The 20,674-nt window shown below is 42.4% G+C and overlaps 1 protein-coding gene and 1 pseudogene across 2 annotated transcripts in view; both read left to right on the forward strand.

The window, feature by feature from the left end:
- The window catches only part of LOC311105281 (neuroblast differentiation-associated protein AHNAK-like), a 45,453-nt gene extending 30,846 nt beyond the window's left edge, over nt 1-14,607 (forward strand). The window contains exon 6 of the mRNA XM_084147373.1: nt 404-14,607. Within this exon, the coding sequence (XP_084003499.1) occupies nt 404-13,279 (12,876 nt within the window). The 3' untranslated portion in view covers nt 13,280-14,607. The remainder of the gene's footprint in view (nt 1-403) is intronic.
- A 280-nt stretch (nt 14,608-14,887) lies between these two features.
- The window catches only part of LOC311104976 (kelch-like protein 4), a 48,934-nt pseudogene continuing 43,147 nt past the window's right edge, over nt 14,888-20,674 (forward strand). The window contains exons 1-2 of the transcript XR_014615818.1: nt 14,888-14,935; nt 15,396-15,445. The product of XR_014615818.1 is annotated as a kelch-like protein 4 (transcript). The remainder of the gene's footprint in view (nt 14,936-15,395; nt 15,446-20,674) is intronic.

Below are 20,674 nucleotides of genomic sequence, written 5' to 3' on the forward strand. Positions count from 1 at the left end.
AGCAATGTTAAGTGTATTTACTTGCGTGATGGTGCGGCAAAGATTGGGATTTTACAGGACTTTAATAAACTTTTCAATAGCTTTTATGTAAAGACAAGGGTTGGGGTCAATTCTATTTCACTTCCAGTCAATTCTGAATGTACACTGAAATTCCAATTTAGAATTGTAATTAGAATTCTGAATTCACTGGAATTGAAATGGAATTGACCCCAACTCTGGTGAACACAAACTTCTTCAATACAGACTTCACTATTTTCTCAAATGATCAATAAATCATCTCAAATAGACTTACTTCCATATCGAATGTTCATACTGTATATTTTCAACAATAGTGTTAGTACCTAATGTAATAAATTAATGAATTACTGCAATTACTGATTTCACCTTCTTTTGACGAGACCAGAGTGGGGATGATGAAGACTACAAGAGAATATATTCCAAGAAGATTAAGCCCCGGCTGAAGTCTGAGGATCTGGCTGAGGGCGTGGACGTCCGTACGGAGCGCCACAGCAGCACCAGCACCGACGGCAGCACGATCACTACCATCACCCGTCGCATCACCACCTACACCGTGGACATGCCGGGGGGCGTGGATGAGCAGCTTGAGCTCACCGGCCCAGAGCAGTCAGGAGGGGACAGCTCGTCGTCTCAAATCCGAGTTTTACACGGAAGCGGAAGCCCTTCAGGCATAGGTGGTGGATTGGTGGCGGGTGAACTAGGAGGTGACGGTGTTTCTTTCACTGGGCCACATGTCACTAGCTCTTCTGAGAAGCACTGGAGCACTGGAGGGGTGAAGACCACCGCTGTTACGAGGGAGATGGAGGTGGGAGATGGTGGAGCAGCAGGGATCAGATTCAAAGGACCTAGCTTTGGGATGTCGGGGGCGAAGGGTCAGGGGGAGTTCGGCCTGTGTAGACGGGGTGAGCAGGGGGACGGGAGCTTTCTGGTTTCAGGTGGCTCAGGTGACTACCAGGCAGGATCAGCTAGTGTCACGGTCCCTGGAAGAACAACAAATATTTCCTCCAGCGCCATATCAATGGGTGAAGGGGAGGTGAGAGGAGTAGACGTTAATTTGCCTGGTAGAGGAAGTGCAGACTGGGTCGGAGGTTTAGTACCTGAAATAACCGTTAGTGATCAACAGATGAGAGGGTCGGCGAGTCTCTCCGGAGGGAACCAGGGTGGGGTTTCCTTACCCAACAAGCCAGGAATTGATACAGGGTTGAATGGAGGCAAGATATCAACGGACATAAGAGCGCCAAAACTTGACATCAATACCCCAGGCATAAAGGAGTCTGGCTCGGTGAAAATGTCTGTAAAAGGACAGTCAATAAAAGAAACAACCATTGAAAGTGAAAGCAAACTCAAAGGTGGCATCAAAATACCATCATTTGGACTGAACACTGGAGGTGCAGAGAGCGATGGAGATGTTAAACTACCGCAGGTGAAGGGCACTGTGGATGTTTCGGTTCCAGGGGTAGATGTAGATGTATCAGGCCCATCTATGAATGTGAAAGGAGGAAAGAAGATGGGTGGTGTTGACATCAAAGCACCCAAAGTTCAAGGTTCAGGTGTTGATATAGAAGGTCCAGAAGGCGGTTTCAAGATACCCAAAGTAAAGATGCCATCATTTGGGATCAAAGGAGCCGGACGTGAGGGTCCTGGTGTTGATGTCAACCTACCAAAAGCTGACATTGACCACAAGGCTCCCAAAGTTGATATTAAAGGTCCATCAATATCAGGACCAAAGATCTCAATGCCCGATGTGGACATCAATTTGAAAGGTCCAAAGGTGAAGGGAGACGTGAATGTATCATTGCCAAAGCTAGAAGGAGACATCAAGGCTCCCAAAGTAGACATTGAAGGGCCAGATATTGACGTTGAAGGACTTGAAGGTGGATTCAAAATGCCAAAGATAAAGATGCCCTCATTTGGAACCAAAGTTGAGGGAGATGTTGATGTCAAACTACCTAAAGGTGAGATTGACATCAAGGGACCTAATGTTAATATAAAAGGTCTAGCACTTGACATCGAAGACCCTGATGGAAAAATCAAGGTCCCAAAATTCAAGATGCCATCAATGTCAGGCCCAAAGATCTCAACGCCTGAAATGGACATCAGTCTTAAAGGGCCCAAGCTGAAGGGTGATGTGGACATGTCAGTGCCAAAGATAAAAGGAGACATATCAGCACCCAAAGTAGACATTGGAGGTCCAGATGTTGACATTGAAGGTTCAGGAGGATTTAAGATGCCAAAGATGAAGATGCCATCATTTGGATTCAAAGGACCTAAATTGGAGGGTCCAGATGTTGATGTTAACCTACCAAAAGCTGACATTGACATCAAAGCGCCCAAAGTGGACATTAAAGGTCCAGAACTTGACATTGAAGGCCCTGATGGTAAAATCAAAGGGCCGAAATTCAAGATGCCGTCAATGTCAGGACCAAACATCTCAATGCCTGACGTGGACTTCAATCTGAAAGGTCCAAAGATGAAGGGAGATTTTGATGTGTCAGGGCCCAAGATAGAAGGAGACGTCAAAGCACCCAAAGTAGACATTGAAGGTCCAGATGTTGACATTGAAGGTTCAGGAGGATTTAAGATGCCAAAGATGAAGATGCCATCATTTGGAATCAAAGGACCTAAATTGGAGGGTCCAGAAATGGATGTTAACCTACCAAAAGCTGACATTGACATTGAAGGTCCAGAAATTGACATTAAAGGGCCTGATGGTAAAATCAAAGACCCCAAATTCAAGATGCCATCAATATCTGGACCAAAGATCTCAATGCCCGATGTGGATATCAATCTGAAAACTTCAAAGGTAAAGGGAGAGGTGGATGTATCAGTGCCAAAGCTTGAAGGCGACATCAAAACACCCAAAGTAGACATTAAAGGTTCAGGTGTTGACATTCTTGGTCCAGAAGCTGGTTTCAAGATGCCTAAAGTAAAGATGCCATCATTTGGAATCAAAGGAGCCGGACTTGAGGGTCCTGATGTCGATGTACACCTACCAAAAGCTGAAATTGACATCAAGGCTCCCAAAGTAGACATTGAAGGGCCAGATGTTGACGTTGAAGGATTTGAAGGTGGATTCAAATTGCCAAAGATAAAGATGCCCTCATTTGGAATCAGAGGACCCAAAATTGAGGGAGATGTTGATGTCAAACTACCTAAAGGTGACATTGAAATAAAGGGACCTAATGTTAACATCAAAGGTCCAGAACTTGACATTGAAGACCCTGATGGTAAAATCAAAGGGCCAAAATTCAAGATGCCGTCAATGTCAGGACCAAATATCTCCATGCCCGATGTGGACTTCAACCTAAAAGGTCCAAAGATGAAAGGAGATTTCGATGTGTCAGGAGACCTCAAAGCACCCAAAGGAGACATTGAAGTTCCAGATGTTGACATTGAAGGTTCAGGAGGATTTAAGATGCCAAAGATGAAGATGCCATCATTTGGATTCAAAGGTCCTAAAATGGAGGGTCCAGATGTTGATGTTAACCTACCAAAAGCTGATATAGACATCAAAGCGCCCAAAGTGGATGTTAAAGGTCCAGAACTTGACATTGAAGGCCCTGATGGTAAAATCAAAGGGCCAAAATTCAAGATGCCATCCATTTCTGGACCAAAGATCTCCATGCCCGATGTGGACTTCAACCTAAAAGGTCCAAAGATGAAAGGAGATTTTGATGTGTCAGTGCCCAAGATAGAAGGAGACCTCAAAGCACCCAAAGTAGACATAGAGGGGCCAGATGTTGACATTGAAGGTTCAGGAGGATTTAAGATGCCAAAGATGAAGATGCCGTCATTTGGATTCAAAGGTCCAAAATTGGAGGGTCCAGATGTTGATGTTAACCTACCAAAAGCTGATATAGACATCAAAGTGCCCAAAGTGGATGTTAAAGGTCCAGAACTTGACATTGAAGGCCCTGATGGTAAAATCAAAGGGCCGAAATTCAAGATGCCGTCAATGTCAGGACCAAATATCTCCATGCCCGATGTGGACTTCAACCTAAAAGGTCCAAAGATGAAAGGAGATTTCGATGTGTCAGGAGACCTCAAAGCACCCAAAGGAGACATTGAAGTTCCAGATGTTGACATTGAAGGTTCAGGAGGATTTAAGATGCCAAAGATGAAGATGCCATCATTTGGATTCAAAGGTCCTAAAATGGAGGGTCCAGATGTTGATGTTAACCTACCAAAAGCTGATATAGACATCAAAGCGCCCAAAGTGGATGTTAAAGGTCCAGAACTTGACATTGAAGGCCCTGATGGTAAAATCAAAGGGCCAAAATTCAAGATGCCATCCATTTCTGGACCAAAGATCTCCATGCCCGATGTGGACTTCAACCTAAAAGGTCCAAAGATGAAAGGAGATTTTGATGTGTCAGTGCCCAAGATAGAAGGAGACCTCAAAGCACCCAAAGTAGACATAGAGGGGCCAGATGTTGACATTGAAGGTTCAGGAGGATTTAAGATGCCAAAGATGAAGATGCCGTCATTTGGATTCAAAGGTCCAAAATTGGAGGGTCCAGATGTTGATGTTAACCTACCAAAAGCTGATATAGACATCAAAGTGCCCAAAGTGGATGTTAAAGGTCCAGAACTTGACATTGAAGGCCCTGATGGTAAAATCAAAGGGCCGAAATTCAAGATGCCGTCAATGTCAGGACCAAATATCTCCATGCCCGATGTGGACTTCAACCTAAAAGGTCCAAAGATGAAAGGAGATTTCGATGTGTCAGGAGACCTCAAAGCACCCAAAGGAGACATTGAAGTTCCAGATGTTGACATTGAAGGTTCAGGAGGATTTAAGATGCCAAAGATGAAGATGCCATCATTTGGATTCAAAGGTCCTAAAATGGAGGGTCCAGATGTTGATGTTAACCTACCAAAAACTGATATAGACATCAAAGCGCCCAAAGTGGATGTTAAAGGTCCAGAACTTGACATTGAAGGCCCTGATGGTAAAATCAAAGGGCCAAAATTCAAGATGCCATCCATTTCTGGACCAAAGATCTCCATGCCCGATGTGGACTTCAACCTAAAAGGTCCAAAGATGAAAGGAGATTTTGATGTGTCAGTGCCCAAGATAGAAGGAGACCTCAAAGCACCCAAAGTAGACATAGAGGGGCCAGATGTTGACATTGAAGGTTCAGGAGGATTTAAGATGCCAAAGATGAAGATGCCGTCATTTGGATTCAAAGGTCCAAAATTGGAGGGTCCAGATGTTGATGTTAACCTACCAAAAGCTGATATAGACATCAAAGTGCCCAAAGTGGATGTTAAAGGTCCAGAACTTGACATTGAAGGCCCTGATGGTAAAATCAAAGGGCCGAAATTCAAGATGCCGTCAATGTCAGGACCAAATATCTCCATGCCCGATGTGGACTTCAACCTAAAAGGTCCAAAGATGAAAGGAGATTTCGATGTGTCAGGAGACCTCAAAGCACCCAAAGGAGACATTGAAGTTCCAGATGTTGACATTGAAGGTTCAGGAGGATTTAAGATGCCAAAGATGAAGATGCCATCATTTGGATTCAAAGGTCCTAAAATGGAGGGTCCAGATGTTGATGTTAACCTACCAAATGCTGATATAGACATCAAAGCGCCCAAAGTGGATGTTAAAGGTCCAGAACTTGACATTGAAGGCCCTGATGGTAAAATCAAAGGGCCAAAATTCAAGATGCCATCCATTTCTGGACCAAAGATCTCCATGCCCGATGTGGACTTCAACCTAAAAGGTCCAAAGATGAAAGGAGATTTTGATGTGTCAGTGCCCAAGATAGAAGGAGACCTCAAAGCACCCAAAGTAGACATAGAGGGGCCAGATGTTGACATTGAAGGTTCAGGAGGATTTAAGATGCCAAAGATGAAGATGCCGTCATTTGGATTCAAAGGTCCAAAATTGGAGGGTCCAGATGTTGATGTTAACCTACCAAAAGCTGATATAGACATCAAAGTGCCCAAAGTGGATGTTAAAGGTCCAGAACTTGACATTGAAGGCCCTGATGGTAAAATCAAAGGGCCGAAATTCAAGATGCCGTCAATGTCAGGACCAAATATCTCCATGCCCGATGTGGACTTCAACCTAAAAGGTCCAAAGATGAAAGGAGATTTCGATGTGTCAGGAGACCTCAAAGCACCCAAAGGAGACATTGAAGTTCCAGATGTTGACATTGAAGGTTCAGGAGGATTTAAGATGCCAAAGATGAAGATGCCATCATTTGGATTCAAAGGTCCTAAAATGGAGGGTCCAGATGTTGATGTTAACCTACCAAAAACTGATATAGACATCAAAGCGCCCAAAGTGGATGTTAAAGGTCCAGAACTTGACATTGAAGGCCCTGATGGTAAAATCAAAGGGCCAAAATTCAAGATGCCATCCATTTCTGGACCAAAGATCTCCATGCCCGATGTGGACTTCAACCTAAAAGGTCCAAAGATGAAAGGAGATTTTGATGTGTCAGTGCCCAAGATAGAAGGAGACCTCAAAGCACCCAAAGTAGACATAGAGGGGCCAGATGTTGACATTGAAGGTTCAGGAGGATTTAAGATGCCAAAGATGAAGATGCCGTCATTTGGATTCAAAGGTCCAAAATTGGAGGGTCCAGATGTTGATGTTAACCTACCAAAAGCTGATATAGACATCAAAGTGCCCAAAGTGGATGTTAAAGGTCCAGAACTTGACATTGAAGGCCCTGATGGTAAAATCAAAGGGCCGAAATTCAAGATGCCGTCAATGTCAGGACCAAATATCTCCATGCCCGATGTGGACTTCAACCTAAAAGGTCCAAAGATGAAAGGAGATTTCGATGTGTCAGGAGACCTCAAAGCACCCAAAGTAGACATAGAGGGGCCAGATGTTGACATTGAAGGTTCAGGAGGATTTAAGATGCCAAAGATGAAGATGCCGTCATTTGGATTCAAAGGTCCAAAATTGGAGGGTCCAGATGTTGATGTTAACCTACCAAAAGCTGATATAGACATCAAAGTGCCCAAAGTGGACGTTAAAGGTCCAGAACTTGACATTGAAGGCCCTGATGGTAAAATCAAAGGGCCGAAATTCAAGATGCCGTCAATGTCAGGACCAAATATCTCCATGCCCGATGTGGACTTCAACCTAAAAGGTCCAAAGATGAAAGGAGATTTCGATGTGTCAGGAGACCTCAAAGCACCCAAAGTAGACATAGAGGGGCCAGATGTTGACATTGAAGGTTCAGGAGGATTTAAGATGCCAAAGATGAAGATGCCATCATTTGGATTCAAAGGTCCTAAATTGGAGGGTCCAGATGTTGATGTTAACCTACCAAAAGCTGATATAGACATCAAAGCGCCCAAAGTGGACATTAAAGGTCCAGAACTTGACATTGAAGGCCCTGATGGTAAAATCAAAGGACCGAAATTCAAAATGCCATCAATTTCTGGACCAAAGATCTCAATGCCAGACGTGGATTTCAATCTGAAAGGTCCAAAGATAAAGGGAGATGTGGACATGTCCGTGCCAATGATTGAAGGAGACCTGAAAGCACCCAAAGTAGACATTGAAGGTCCAGATGTTGACATTGAAGGTTCGGGAGGATTTAAGATGCCAAAGATGAAGATGCCATCATTTGGATTCAAAAGTCCTAAACTGGAGGGTCCAGATGTTGATCTCAACCTACCCAAAGCTGACATTGACATCAAGGGACCAAATGTTGACATTAAAGTTCCAGAACTGGACATTGAAGGTCCAGATGGTAAAATCAAAGGACCGAAATTCAAAATGCCATCAATATCTGGACCAAAGATCTCAATGCCAGACGTGGATTTCAATCTGAAAGGTCCAAAGATAAAGGGAGATGTGGACATGTCCGTGCCAATGATTGAAGGAGACCTGAAAGCACCCAAAGTAGACTTTGAAGGTCCAGATGTTGACATTGAAGGTTCGGGAGGATTTAAAATGCCAAAGATGAAGATGCCCTCTATGTCTGCCCCCAAAATGTCAATGCCTGATGTTGATTTCAATCTCAAAGGGCCAAAGTTCAAGGGGGGAGTGGAGGGAGAAAACACTACACCCAAAGCTGACGTTGATGGGTTGGATGTCTCAATAGAGAGTCCTGACATTACACCGAAGAAGTCTATGTTCAAAATGCCAAAGTTTGGATTCAAAGGGCCAAAAGTCAAGTCTCCTGAGGTTGATGTAAATCTTGCGAAAGCAGATATTAATGTCAAAGGACCGAAAGGTAGTGTTTCAGAACTTGAGCTTGATGTTGGGGCTACTAAAGTCAAGGGATCCAAATTCAAAATGCCAAAATTTGGATTCAAAAGCCCTAAGGTAGAGATACCAGATGTAGATATTAACCTACCTAAAGCTGACATTGGCATTAAGGGACCCAGTGTTGACATTAAAGTTCCGGAAATTGACATTGAAAGCCCTGATGGCAAAATTAAGGGCCCAAAATACAAGATGCCATCAATATCAGGACCAAAGATCTCTATGCCTGATGTGGATTTCAACCTGAAAGGTCAAAGGATAAAGGGAGATGTGGACATGTCTGTGCCAATAATAGAAGGAGACCTCAAAGCACCAAAAGTAGACATTGAAGGGCCAGATGTTGACATTGAAGGTTCAGGAGGATTTAAGATGCCAAAGATGAAGATGCCTTCATTTGGATTCAAAGGACCTAACCTGGAGGGTCCGGATGTCGATCTCAAACTACCTAAAGCTGACATTGACATTGAGGGACCTGATGTTGACATCAACGATGCAAACCTAGACATTGAAGGTCCCGATGGTAAAATCAAAGGGCCAAAATTCAAGATGCCATCAATTTCTGGACCAAAGATCTCCATGCCCGATGTGGATTTCAATCTAAAAGGTCCAAAGATGAAGGGAGATTTTGATATGTCAGGAGACCTCAAAGCTCCCAAAGTAGACATTGAAGGTACAGATGTTGACATTGAAGGTTCAGGAGGATTTAAGATGCCAAAGATGAAGATGCCGTCATTTGGATTCAAAGGACCCAAACTGGAGGGGCCAGATGTTGATGTCAACCTTCCTAAAGCTAACATTGATATTAAGGGGCCCAATGTTGACCTCGAAGGTCCAGAACTAGACATTGAAGGCCCAGATGATAAAATCAAAGGGCCAAAATTCAAGATGCCATCGATATCAGGACCAAATATCTCTATGCCTGATGTGGACTTCAACCTGAAAGGTCCAAAAATGAAAGGAGATTTCAATGTATCAGTCCCCAAGATCGAAGGAAACCTTAATGCTCCCAAAGTAGACATCGAACATCCAGATGTTGACATTGAAGGTTCAGGAGGATTTAAGATGCCAAAGATGAAGATGCCGTCATTTGGATTCAAAGGACCCAAACTGGAGGGGCCAGATGTTGATGTCAACCTTCCTAAAGCTAACATTGATATTAAGGGGCCCAATGTTGACATCAAAGGTCCAGAACTGGACATTGAAGGTCCAGATGGTAAAATCAAAGGGCCAAAATTCAAGATGCCGTCAGTGTCAGGACCAAAGATCTCCATGCCAGATGTGGACTTCAATCTGAAAGGCCCAAAGGTGAAGGGAGATTTTGATATGTCAGGAGACCTCAAAGCACCCAAAGTAGACATTGAAGGTCCAGATGTTGACATTGAAGGTTCAGGAGGATTTAAGATGCCAAAGATGAAGATGCCATCATTTGGATTCAAAGGACCCAAACTGGAGGGGCCAGATGTTGATGTCAACCTTCCTAAAGCTAACATTGATATTAAGGGGCCCAATGTTGACATCAAAGGTCCAGAACTGGACATTGAAGGTCCAGATGGTAAAATCAAAGGGCCAAAATTCAAGATGCCGTCAGTGTCAGGACCAAAGATCTCCATGCCAGATGTGGACTTCAATCTGAAAGGCCCAAAGGTGAAGGGAGATTTTGATATGTCAGGAGACCTCAAAGCACCCAAAGTAGACATTGAAGGTCCAGATGTTGACATTGAAGGTTCAGGAGGCTTTAAGATGCCAAAGATGAAGATGCCGTCATTTGGATTCAAAGGACCCAAACTGGAGGGGCCAGATATTGATGTTAACCTACCTAAAGCTGACATTGATATTAAGGGGCGCAATGTTGACATCAAAGGTCCAGAACTGGACATTGAAGGTCCAGATGGTAAAATCAAAGGGCCAAAATTCAAGATGCCGTCAGTGTCAGGACCAAAGATATCCATTCCCGATGTGGACTTCAATCTGAAAGGCCCAAAGGTGAAGGGAGATTTTGATATGTCAGGAGACCTCAAAGCACCCAAAGTAGACATTGAAGGTCCAGATGTTGACATTGAAGGTTCAGGAGGATTTAAGATGCCAAAGATGAAGATGCCATCATTTGGATTCAAAGGACCCAAACTGGAGGGGCCAGATGTTGATGTCAACCTTCCTAAAGCTAACATTGATATTAAGGGGCCCAATGTTGACATCAAAGGTCCAGAACTGGACATTGAAGGTCCAGATGGTAAAATCAAAGGGCCAAAATTCAAGATGCCGTCAGTGTCAGGACCAAAGATCTCCATGCCCGATGTGGACTTCAATCTGAAAGGCCCAAAGGTGAAGGGAGATTTTGATATGTCAGGAGACCTCAAAGCACCCAAAGTAGACATTGAAGGTCCAGATGTTGACATTGAAGGTTCAGGAGGATTTAAGATGCCAAAGATGAAGATGCCGTCATTTGGATTCAAAGGACCCAAACTAGAGGGGCCAGATGTTGATGTCAACCTTCCTAAAGCTGACATTGATATTAAGGGGCCCAATGTTGACATCAAAGGTCCAGAACTGGACATTGAAGGTCCAGATGGTAAAATCAAAGGGCCAAAATTCAAGATGCCGTCAGTGTCAGGACCAAATATCTCCATGCCAGATGTGGACTTCAATCTGAAAGGCCCAAAGGTGAAGGGAGATTTTGATATGTCAGGAGACCTCAAAGCACCCAAAGTAGACATTGAAGGTCCAGATGTTGACATTGAAGGTTCAGGAGGATTTAAGATGCCAAAGATGAAGATGCCATCATTTGGATTCAAAGGACCCAAACTGGAGGGGCCAGATGTTGATGTCAACCTACCTAAAGCTGACATTGACATTAAGGGGCCTAATGTTGACATCAAAGGTCCTGAACTGGACATTGAAGGTCCAGATGGTAAAATCAAAGGGCCAAAAGTCAAGATGCCATCAGTTTCTGGACCAAAGATCTCCATGCCTGATGTGGACTTCAACCTGAAAGGTCCAAAGATGAAAGGAGATTTCGACGTGTCAGTCCCCAAGATCGAAGGAGACATCAAAGGTCCAAACCTAGACATTGAAGGTCCAGATTGTAAAATCAAAGGACCACAATTCAAGATGCCTTCAATTTCAGGACCAAACATCTCAATGCCTGACATGGACTTCAATCTGAAAGGTCCAAAGGTGAAGGGAGATTTTGATATGTCAGGAGACCTCAAAGCACCCAAAGTAGACATTGAAGGTCCAGATGTTGAATTTGAAGGTTCAGGAGGATTTAAGATGCCAAAGATAAATATGCCATCATTTGGATTCAAAGGACACAAAGTTGAGGGTCCAGATGTTGATGTTAACCTACCAAAAGCTGATATAGACATCAAGGGACCTAGTGTTGACATTTCACGTACAGATCTCGACATCTTAGGCCCTGATGCAAAGTTGTCAGGTGGTTCCCTTGATATGGGAAGTCCCAGTTTCAGTATTGAAAAACCAGAGATCAAGTTTCCAAAGTTCAAAGGTCCCACATTTGGTATTAAGTCCCCAGAAGTTGAAGGTCCTGAACTGAATATTTCTCACAGAAAGATTGATGTGAAGGCACCTGAGGTTGACCTTAACCTAGGGGATGCAAATATCAAAGGGCCTAAATTCAAGGCCCCAAAGTTCCACATGGGAGGTAAGAGCCCCAAATTAGATTTGCCAGAGGTTGACAGTAGTCTAGAAGCCCCTGATGTTGATGTTCATTTCAAAGGAAAGAAAGGCAAATTCAAACTACCCAAAATCAAAGGGAAAGCAAAGAAACCTGATGTAGATATTGACCTTGAAACATCAGGTGTAGATTTAGATGTTGACTCTCCTGAGCTTCACCTGAAAGGAGCAAAAGTAAAGAAACCCTTCTTTGGAAAACTTCATTTCCCCGATGTGGAATTTGATGTAAAATCTCCCAAAGTTAAAGGTGATGGCTCTCTGTCTGGTGGCTTGTCATCTGGGAGCCTACAAGCCAATATTGGGGGCCCAGATGTAAACATGGAAGTCCCAGATGTAAAAACTAAGTCTAACATAAAATTTCCAGGGATGAAAATCAAAGGGCCCCAGGTAAATGTCCCTGATGTCGACGTAAATGTGAACGGGCAAAATCTGAAAGGTTTTAAAGGTCCTAAGATAGATATTGGAGGAGGAGGAGTAGAAGGAGACTCAAATGTTTCAGGATACGGTGGACTACATTTCCCAGAGGGACACGTATCATTCCCCAAAATCAATGTTCCGAAGTACCATGGACCAGAGATGGGAGTAGATGTTGATGCAGGGGCAGGGGCAGGGGCAGCAGTGGTGGGTGGGAAGATGGATGTGCAGACTCCTTTGGTTAGTGGTAGCGTTAGTTCTCCGAGCCTGGAGCTGCACAGCCCGGACGTGAAGAACACTGGTGGGAAAGTAAAGGTCAAGATGCCAAGGTTCGGTTTTGGCAAGTCAAAAGCAAAGGGAGGTAGTGCAGCGGATCTAAGCTTCCAGGGGCCGGACGCAGAACTGCGAGCCGGTGGTAGTGGCGGCGTTAAGGGCTCCAAAGAGTTGAGTTTAAGTCACGGGGAGTTAGTGAGTGGCAAGTTGTCAGTAGAGGGAGGATCTGGGCTTGGTGCGTCCCCTAAGAGCAAGTCAGCCTCACTGGATCTTTTTAAGAAATCAAGGCATCGGTCTTCCTCTGTGGCGAGTGACGAGGGAGGTCTGGCTGTGTCTTCCCCCTCAGGTCACTTAAGTGCTGAGGGTGGCGACATCTCTGTGGATGTTGATGGGGCCAAGGTGAAAGGAAAGAAGGGCAAGTTAAAGTTTGGCACCTTTGGTGGTTTTGGCTCAAAGTCGACGGGCTCATATGAAGTGTCACTGGGTGAAGATAGTGAAGAGAGGGTAGAGGTGAGAAGTGGGGGTGTATCTCTCCCCTCTAAAAAGTCTAGAATCTCCTCATCTTCCAGCACCGACAGTGGGTCTAGAGGTGGTTTCCATTTCCCAAAACTCGAGTTGTCCGTGTCACCAAAGAAATGATGAATTGTGGGGCTGATTTATATAAACTCTCTCATGTACTACCCATATTATCGGCTCCATATACACGCAACACCCCTAACTGCTCAACATTTTTTAAACTTGACAGATGAGTTCACATCTCATCTCATGAAGTTGTGCGTAACGTAACAATACTTTTATTCCCTTTTGGTCCTTCCCCACAAATTGGACTTATCACATATGGGGTACATGAGATTGTTTAGACTGCAATTTAACTGTAAATAAGATGAATCTGTATTGTAATATTAAGTATTGTCTTTTGTACATAGTCAAAATTTATTGAACATATTACCATCTCACCAAATTCATACCAGTAGCGCCTCACATATTTAGTGTTGTGTTGTCATTCTGTTACAATGCATATTTTTTTCAAGATTAGGTGTTGTATTTTTTGTATCCAGGGGGTCTATTGCACAAGAATAGTATAGATTCAATTGTTATTTTTAAGAAAAGTATGTTTATATACACAGGCACAAAAAAACAACAACTACTTTTCATTTTTTATGTATGAAATTATTTACTTTTGTTTTGAAGCTTTGGATATATAATCGTTGCAGGAGCATATTTACTCAACATAAAGCCCTCCCTGTATAACGTTCTAACAAGAGTGACAATGCTGTCAGAGACCATAATTGCAAATAAAAGCAACGTTTATGTAAACTAATAAACTCTATTAACTGCTGTTATTAATCTTTGAGAGCGAGAAGGCTTTTTTCTTTTTCTTTTTTTTTTTTTACATCAATTTGATTATTACAATTTGTCCCTTTTTTTGCTTCAACACCTTTAATTTGAATTCTGCTCAAATACCAAAATGGAAGGTGCAAATTGGAAATTGGTACAGCATATGCTGAAGAATCCATTTTTATTTTTGTACAATCAAGAGATGTAGGAATTTAGAAATGTAAAGAAACAGAATAACAGAAGGAAATCATGTTTTTAATGCAGCCATTGTATTACATTCAGGTGGATCACTCTTTCTCTCACTGTCTCTCTCTCACTCTTTCTCTCTCACTGTCCCTCTCTCACTGTCCCTCTCTCGCTGTCTCTCTATTTCTCTCCCTCACTCCCTCACTTAATGCAAGTCTCTGGTGTTTGGTTACACTAAAGAAAATGTATGACTATCATGAATAGAGTGTCACGCTGTATTTTTATACCTGTATAGGTAAACACATATCTGCAATGTTAATAACAGAGAAAGAAAGCTGAACATGTCCTTGCTTTTATTTGATGGAGTTGGAGGTTTTTAATTCATTTGGGTCTATTGTGTTTCATGTGTGAAAAATAAATCTAATAAACGGTGAAGATTCCAATTGGCCCTGATGTTCTTTAAAAAAAATATCACCTATCAATGTCTTCATTATCCCCCAACCCCATATTGACTAATGATATTACACAACCTAACATGTTTACCCATCCAACAGATATGGAAAATCCCACATGAAGGACTAAGCTGTCAGGAAATCACACTGAGGCCCTACACGGGTACGGGGGCATTCAGCCACACCCTATGGGGCTTGGTTAAAAGTAGTGCACTTTTATAGGGAACATGGTGCCTTCTGGGAAATGTGAGAGTATCTATACGGAAAGAACATGATCAACGGTGATGTTGAAAACTTTTACAACATTATTAATGTGTTGGTAAGAGGAGTAGGCAGAGTTGTGGTCAACTTATTGAGAAATAGCTATAAGGGTTGTGTCCACTATTCCCTACTATTTTTCTAAAGGATCCCTGGTCAAAAGCAGTGCACTATGTAGGTGATAGGGTGCTATTTGGGACACATTCTGCATGTGGTGTAGCTGTAGTCTACCATTGTCCAGGAAGTGTTTTGGCTAGAACACAGGAAGTGTTCCCTGGTCCTGGTTGTTTGAATGTAATTGTTGTTGAGGCAGCGTAGAGGAAGGAACTCTTCAGGAATTTCCTTTAAAAGAGGAAAGTGTTATTTTCCTTTGTGAAAGCAAAATATTTGTCAGCTAAAGAGGAGGACATGGGGGGGGACTAAAACGCAACGGAATATTTCATTGGAGAGTTGTAGTAGTTTGTAGTAGTACTGGTTTACAATACTTTTAGAGACTTCCAGATATCAAATAGTAGGAATAGAGGAATATAAGACCGACTGGATGCAATAACCAGCAGGATTCCTTTGACAGGTAAGAACTATGTTATGTGTGAAGTTAGTGACTAGATGTGTAATGCTTGAGTTGCTCCTTGAGTGTAGATCAACACTGACCCGGGATACTCTTGCTTTCTTGATTTCTATAATTTTAATCTAGTAACATTTGTCATTGAGGATACTCATAATACTTAAATCATTACCGTGCTTAGGGTGTCTCTGACAGGAGCTCGAAATAAACTCCCATTGCCCTATGTCCTTGCCTTGGCTTGGCCATCCACCAACATTACCAAATGTCTTCCTATTGATTCAAGGAAAAACCTCAGATAGAGGCACATTTTTTCATACATGTTTCTCTCCTGACCTCCAGAGATTGAGGGTACGTCCCAAATGCCACCCTATTCTCTGTATAGTGAACTACAGAGAGTATACTGACTCAATCAGTAAGAGGGAGCCTATTTTCATAAACTCGTTTCTTTCTTTGAGACTCGATGTTGGGAGTTGTTTCAAATAAACCTCAAAAGGCTGATTGTTGCATTTAAATTGGCTGTGTGTTGTTTTAGATCACTATCAAACAACTGTGTTCTTTATTAATTGGATGAGAGAGAGAGAGAGAGAGAGAGAGAGAGAGAGTGTGTGTCTGTGCATGAATTATCAATGTGTTGCATTTTTATTTTCTGCTGACTGATCTTCCTGAACTTCATTTGTATGTCTCATGCATACGAACAAGGCTGAATTATATTTGAAATCATCCAGAGCATACAGTATTCAGTAAACAATACTGAGATAGTATTACAACATGTATTACAGAAATTACAGTTTGGTATGAAAGTTTCTGTTTTATATATATATTTTTTTAGATAATAATGACATCCTATCTGATTCACATCATAGCTGATTCTTTCTCTGTACACCTTCTGTTGTCAAATACTGAAGACCCAATCAATGCCACTGGCTTTGTTGGCCACGCACCTTTTCAATGTTTCCGAATTCACGGTAAATGCTGCACATGTCGGCTCAATTGGAAATTATCTTTAAATGTAAAATGCTCTATAACGCAGATCGGATTTAATCTTTTACACACACACACACACACGCACATCCTAAGCCATTTTGTCATCATCAGCACTGTTATGTCCAGTGCATATTGTAGCTAGGGGAGAAACGGGGAGACGAGTAGGCTAGGTGCTGCCAGTCTCCCATCGAGGCAGATGATAATGTTGTTAGCTAGCCCAGGTCTGTACTGCCGTCTCGTGTGCCAGAGCAGATGCCGTCCTTGACTCCCGCAGGAGTTCAATAGATTCATTGGAATAAACTGTATTAGCTTGCCTGCTCTTAATCTTGACAGCTTTAACAGCTAAACACTGTCAGAATGCGGTCATGTTTGTTTTAAGGTAGGACAATTTATTGATAATAAAGTGATATCATTACAATTCAGTTTTAGATTCCGTTGTATTTATTGTCTATTGCTTTGTTTTAGTTTGGATTCAGCTTCAGTTTGATGTAGTTTAAGAGAATATTCCCGCCTGTACATTTTCTATTACCGTTGGGTCACTGATGCCAAGCACTGCAACAGGCATGTCATCGTAAATCAGAATCTGTTCCTCTTGAACGTTATGGCAAAAACTGTTTAGTTCTGTCTAAATAGACAAAAGTATTTACTTTTCATGAGATGGCCATAAACCATAACCAGTAAAGCTGGATAGTTCTAGAAAGATCTGGAATTCACCTTTCTAGTAAAAAAAAAAAAGTATTATAAATTGGTGAGGTGTACTCACGTTTGAGGACACAACCTCAAGTACTTAGTACAAATATGAAAATATGAAAAAACATAAATCATATATATCATTTCCCCCCCCCCTATTCAACAAAAGTGGGGGAATAGGGCTTGAAATGACTGCAATGCTTTCTAAATATAAATGTAATTAATATATATAGTAATCAAATTATAAAATACTTACTATTAGATTTAACCTATCCAGTGGCGACCCGTCATTCAGGGCAGATCCCCACCTGTTTTGAGCCCCACCTGTTTAGCTAAAAAAAAAACAGTTTTGTGCCTGTTTTGCATGTTATTTTGGCATTCATACGTGTCACATATCAGTTTGCAAACAATGTAAAAAATTAAATAATCACTGAGTTAATAAACTTGGTCTCTTTTTTTGCTTTCTTGAGTAAGGCAGCTCCAAAATGCAGGTGTTTCAGCCTAGCTCGGAGCGTAGGGGTTGGTAATGTTCTCCAGTTGTGCCGTGATTGGCTCAGTGTTCTGTCGCTCATGGGGACACTACGTCACCGTAAAATCTACGGGTTGAGCTCAAAAATTCAAGCCCCTTGGGTGCTGCCATAGAGTTACATTAGAAGTTCCCATCTAAGAAGGCTCAAGGGTCATTGGCCACAGATAAAAGGACGTCAAATCACGTTATATCTACAGTAGCTTTGATTGGACTGATCATGTCAACGCCATACCTTCAAAATCTTAGCTAGCAAGCTAGCAGTCATCATCATGAATCAAGTCGGCAATCTACTGGCAAATCCTTTTCAATCCTTGTCATACGAAGAGAAATTATGAAGAGAAATTATGGATAAAACGTATCGGTGCTCATCGGCCATTGGACATAAACATTACACAACAAGTTGGAAATCGCAAATTCAACAATGAGTGGTTTGGAAGGAATCAGTGGCTAACTGCAAGCAATGCAAAGCGATCACTAGCCTGCTATTCAGTGGAGTGGGTGTGTGGTCCAAATCTGGGTTTAAGGGTATCTTTTCCAAGTTTAAAAGGATAAACATTCAACATTGGCCATGCTGTCAATCCAGCATGACTTCTGCCGCTTTCAAAACAACTGGGAACTCGGCACTTGGAAATCTCAGACTTCAGTGCGTTCAAGACAACTGGGAACTCGTAAAAAAACGCGCCCCTGACTGGGAAAATAAGTTTTGAACGGTCATCCAACTCGGAATTCCAAGTCGGGAACTCAGGCCTCTTTCTAGAGCTCCGACCTGAAGATCACTGACCTAATGATTTGACCTTGTTTTTTTCTGAGTTCCCAGTTGTCTTGAAAGCACCATAAATTCAGAGAATGCCAGACTTTGATGACAAAGTTTGATGACAAAATTTGCCCACGAAGGACCGCCGCACCACCTTCCTGTTCAAGTGAGCACAGCACAACAAGGTGAGTCCAAAAATGTATTGTATGCTGCTGCATAAATGATGTAATATGCCAGGGAGATATGTTAAATGTAGCTAAGAAAGTAATACTAAGTGTATGTTGTGTAGTAAGCTGTTAGTAGCCCATGTGCCTCACCCTAATAATTTGGTCCCTTTTCTCCTCATAACTTAGCCTGCTGTTCTGACTTGGTGCACATGTAGCCTATAGCCTGTTTTAGAGAAATGTAATCATAGAATATTATAAGAGCTTTCATTGTCTGCTTATATGCCCCCTTTATTTATCCTACGGTTCTGACTTGGTGTACAGGGAGAACACTGTAAGAACGTATGTTCTGAATTCTGTCGCTGTACGTTTAAAAAGTGCTGAACAAATAGTTATATTGACTACGTCCGTCCTAGCTCGCTCATTAATGTCTTAATCGAAATTACGGATTGCCTCTTGTCCGCTCATCGTTCCCTTATGCCATAGTTTGTACATCTCAATTGTCAATTGAAACCACATTTGTTTAAGCAAGTCAGCCATATCAGCTATGTTTTTTTTTAAAGGCAGTAAATGAGGCTGAATGAACTGTTTCACTGCCAGACAAGGCTCCGCTGATAGCCATGTGTAGTGGTGGGAAGCTGTTGGTATTTGGTATTTTATTTGATGTCGGCCCTAACAGTTTGTGGGCACTGTTTGTCACCGTTATAGTCCAAATAATGTATTGTTTAGTGTTGTGTTGTGTTGTGTAGTGGCATGCATCTAAAAAAAAATTTTTTGTACTTTGCCCCACCAAGATTTACATTCTAAAATCACCACTGAACCTATTTTATAACTGTAAAATAAATATGATCATATTTAGTGACAGTACAAATTTGGCCCCATTTAATTTACTGTAACTGATGACAGAGCATTTTCTACCAAGCGTCCTGTGAGCGACACAGAGACACCATTCGAATGTCTGCAGATTTCATTCCTCAGTGACCAAGAGAAAGTGGTCGAGTTTCAATTCTACAAAATGATTTAGTATCTTTTCATGCTCTAATATCTGGCTGAGAATATCACAGTGGGATGAAACGATTGCTGGATTCTCCCAGGATGGGCTCCGTCACTCAGACAGAGAGCGAATTCATTAGTTGTAAGGATAGGCCAGAAAATGTGACACGTCACTCCCCCATGCAAAAGTGGGGTATGAAACCTGAACCTTCAAGTCAGCTCCACTGACAGAGTGGTAGCAGAGAGCAGACAGACGTTAATTAGACCACATCAATTAGTGTTGTAGCTAAGACCACCTGGGGTAATTAAGAAAGGGTAACAGCCAGGGACGGCTTGTTCAATAGGGCGATATGGGCGACGCACTGCCAAACGGGAAAAGGAAGGGATTTTTTTTCTAATCAATTATATCACGGCAACAGCAGTTATCAGTGTTCACGTCTGATCTGCCAGCCACTAAATGTCAAATCAGGCTAAAGTCGTGCTTCAAATGGCCCCGCCCGTTTTTTGGGCGATTTCAGTCAGGTTGAAAATCGCCCAGAAGTCTCTCATAGCCTGTCATGTAAAATCTATTTTTTTCACATTTCAAAGCTTTCAATACATTCTCTATGGGTGTCTGTGGGCTTGCACTTACGCGCTTTCGTCATACGTGACGTAACGTTGAACGTAACTAAGACAATGGCGGCTAGCAGCGTCTCTGTTGTGACCTGCAGTGTGGCGTTATTTTATGTTTTTAATTTGTAGACTTAGTTTACAAACATTCTGCAAACATTCTGCTTTGGACTGATCTTCGGTTTTGGACTGATCTTGTTGATCGTGTACATACCCGCTACGAACGGACTAAATAATGAAAACGCTGCTGGCAGCGGAATCCCAATACAGCTGGGAGACTTGGCTGGATGACAGAGTCCCGGACAGAGAGGTGGAGCCGGCCGGCTTCACCCTGGTCAGAGCGGACCGCGATCCTGGTAAGAGAGCGACTCTGTACCCCGACATTGAACTGCTTTCTGTGTCATTGAACCTTACTATTGTTGATAAAACAAGTTTACTGGAGAACGGAGACCAAGTAGAGACTTTTGGACAAGGTGGATAATTGTATAATATAAGGCAGTTTATTCAGAGGT

The sequence above is a fragment of the Coregonus lavaretus genome (genome assembly GCF_964263955.1).
Source record: "Coregonus lavaretus genome assembly, chromosome: 29".
In the NCBI taxonomy this organism is placed as follows: domain Eukaryota; kingdom Metazoa; phylum Chordata; class Actinopteri; order Salmoniformes; family Salmonidae; genus Coregonus; species Coregonus lavaretus.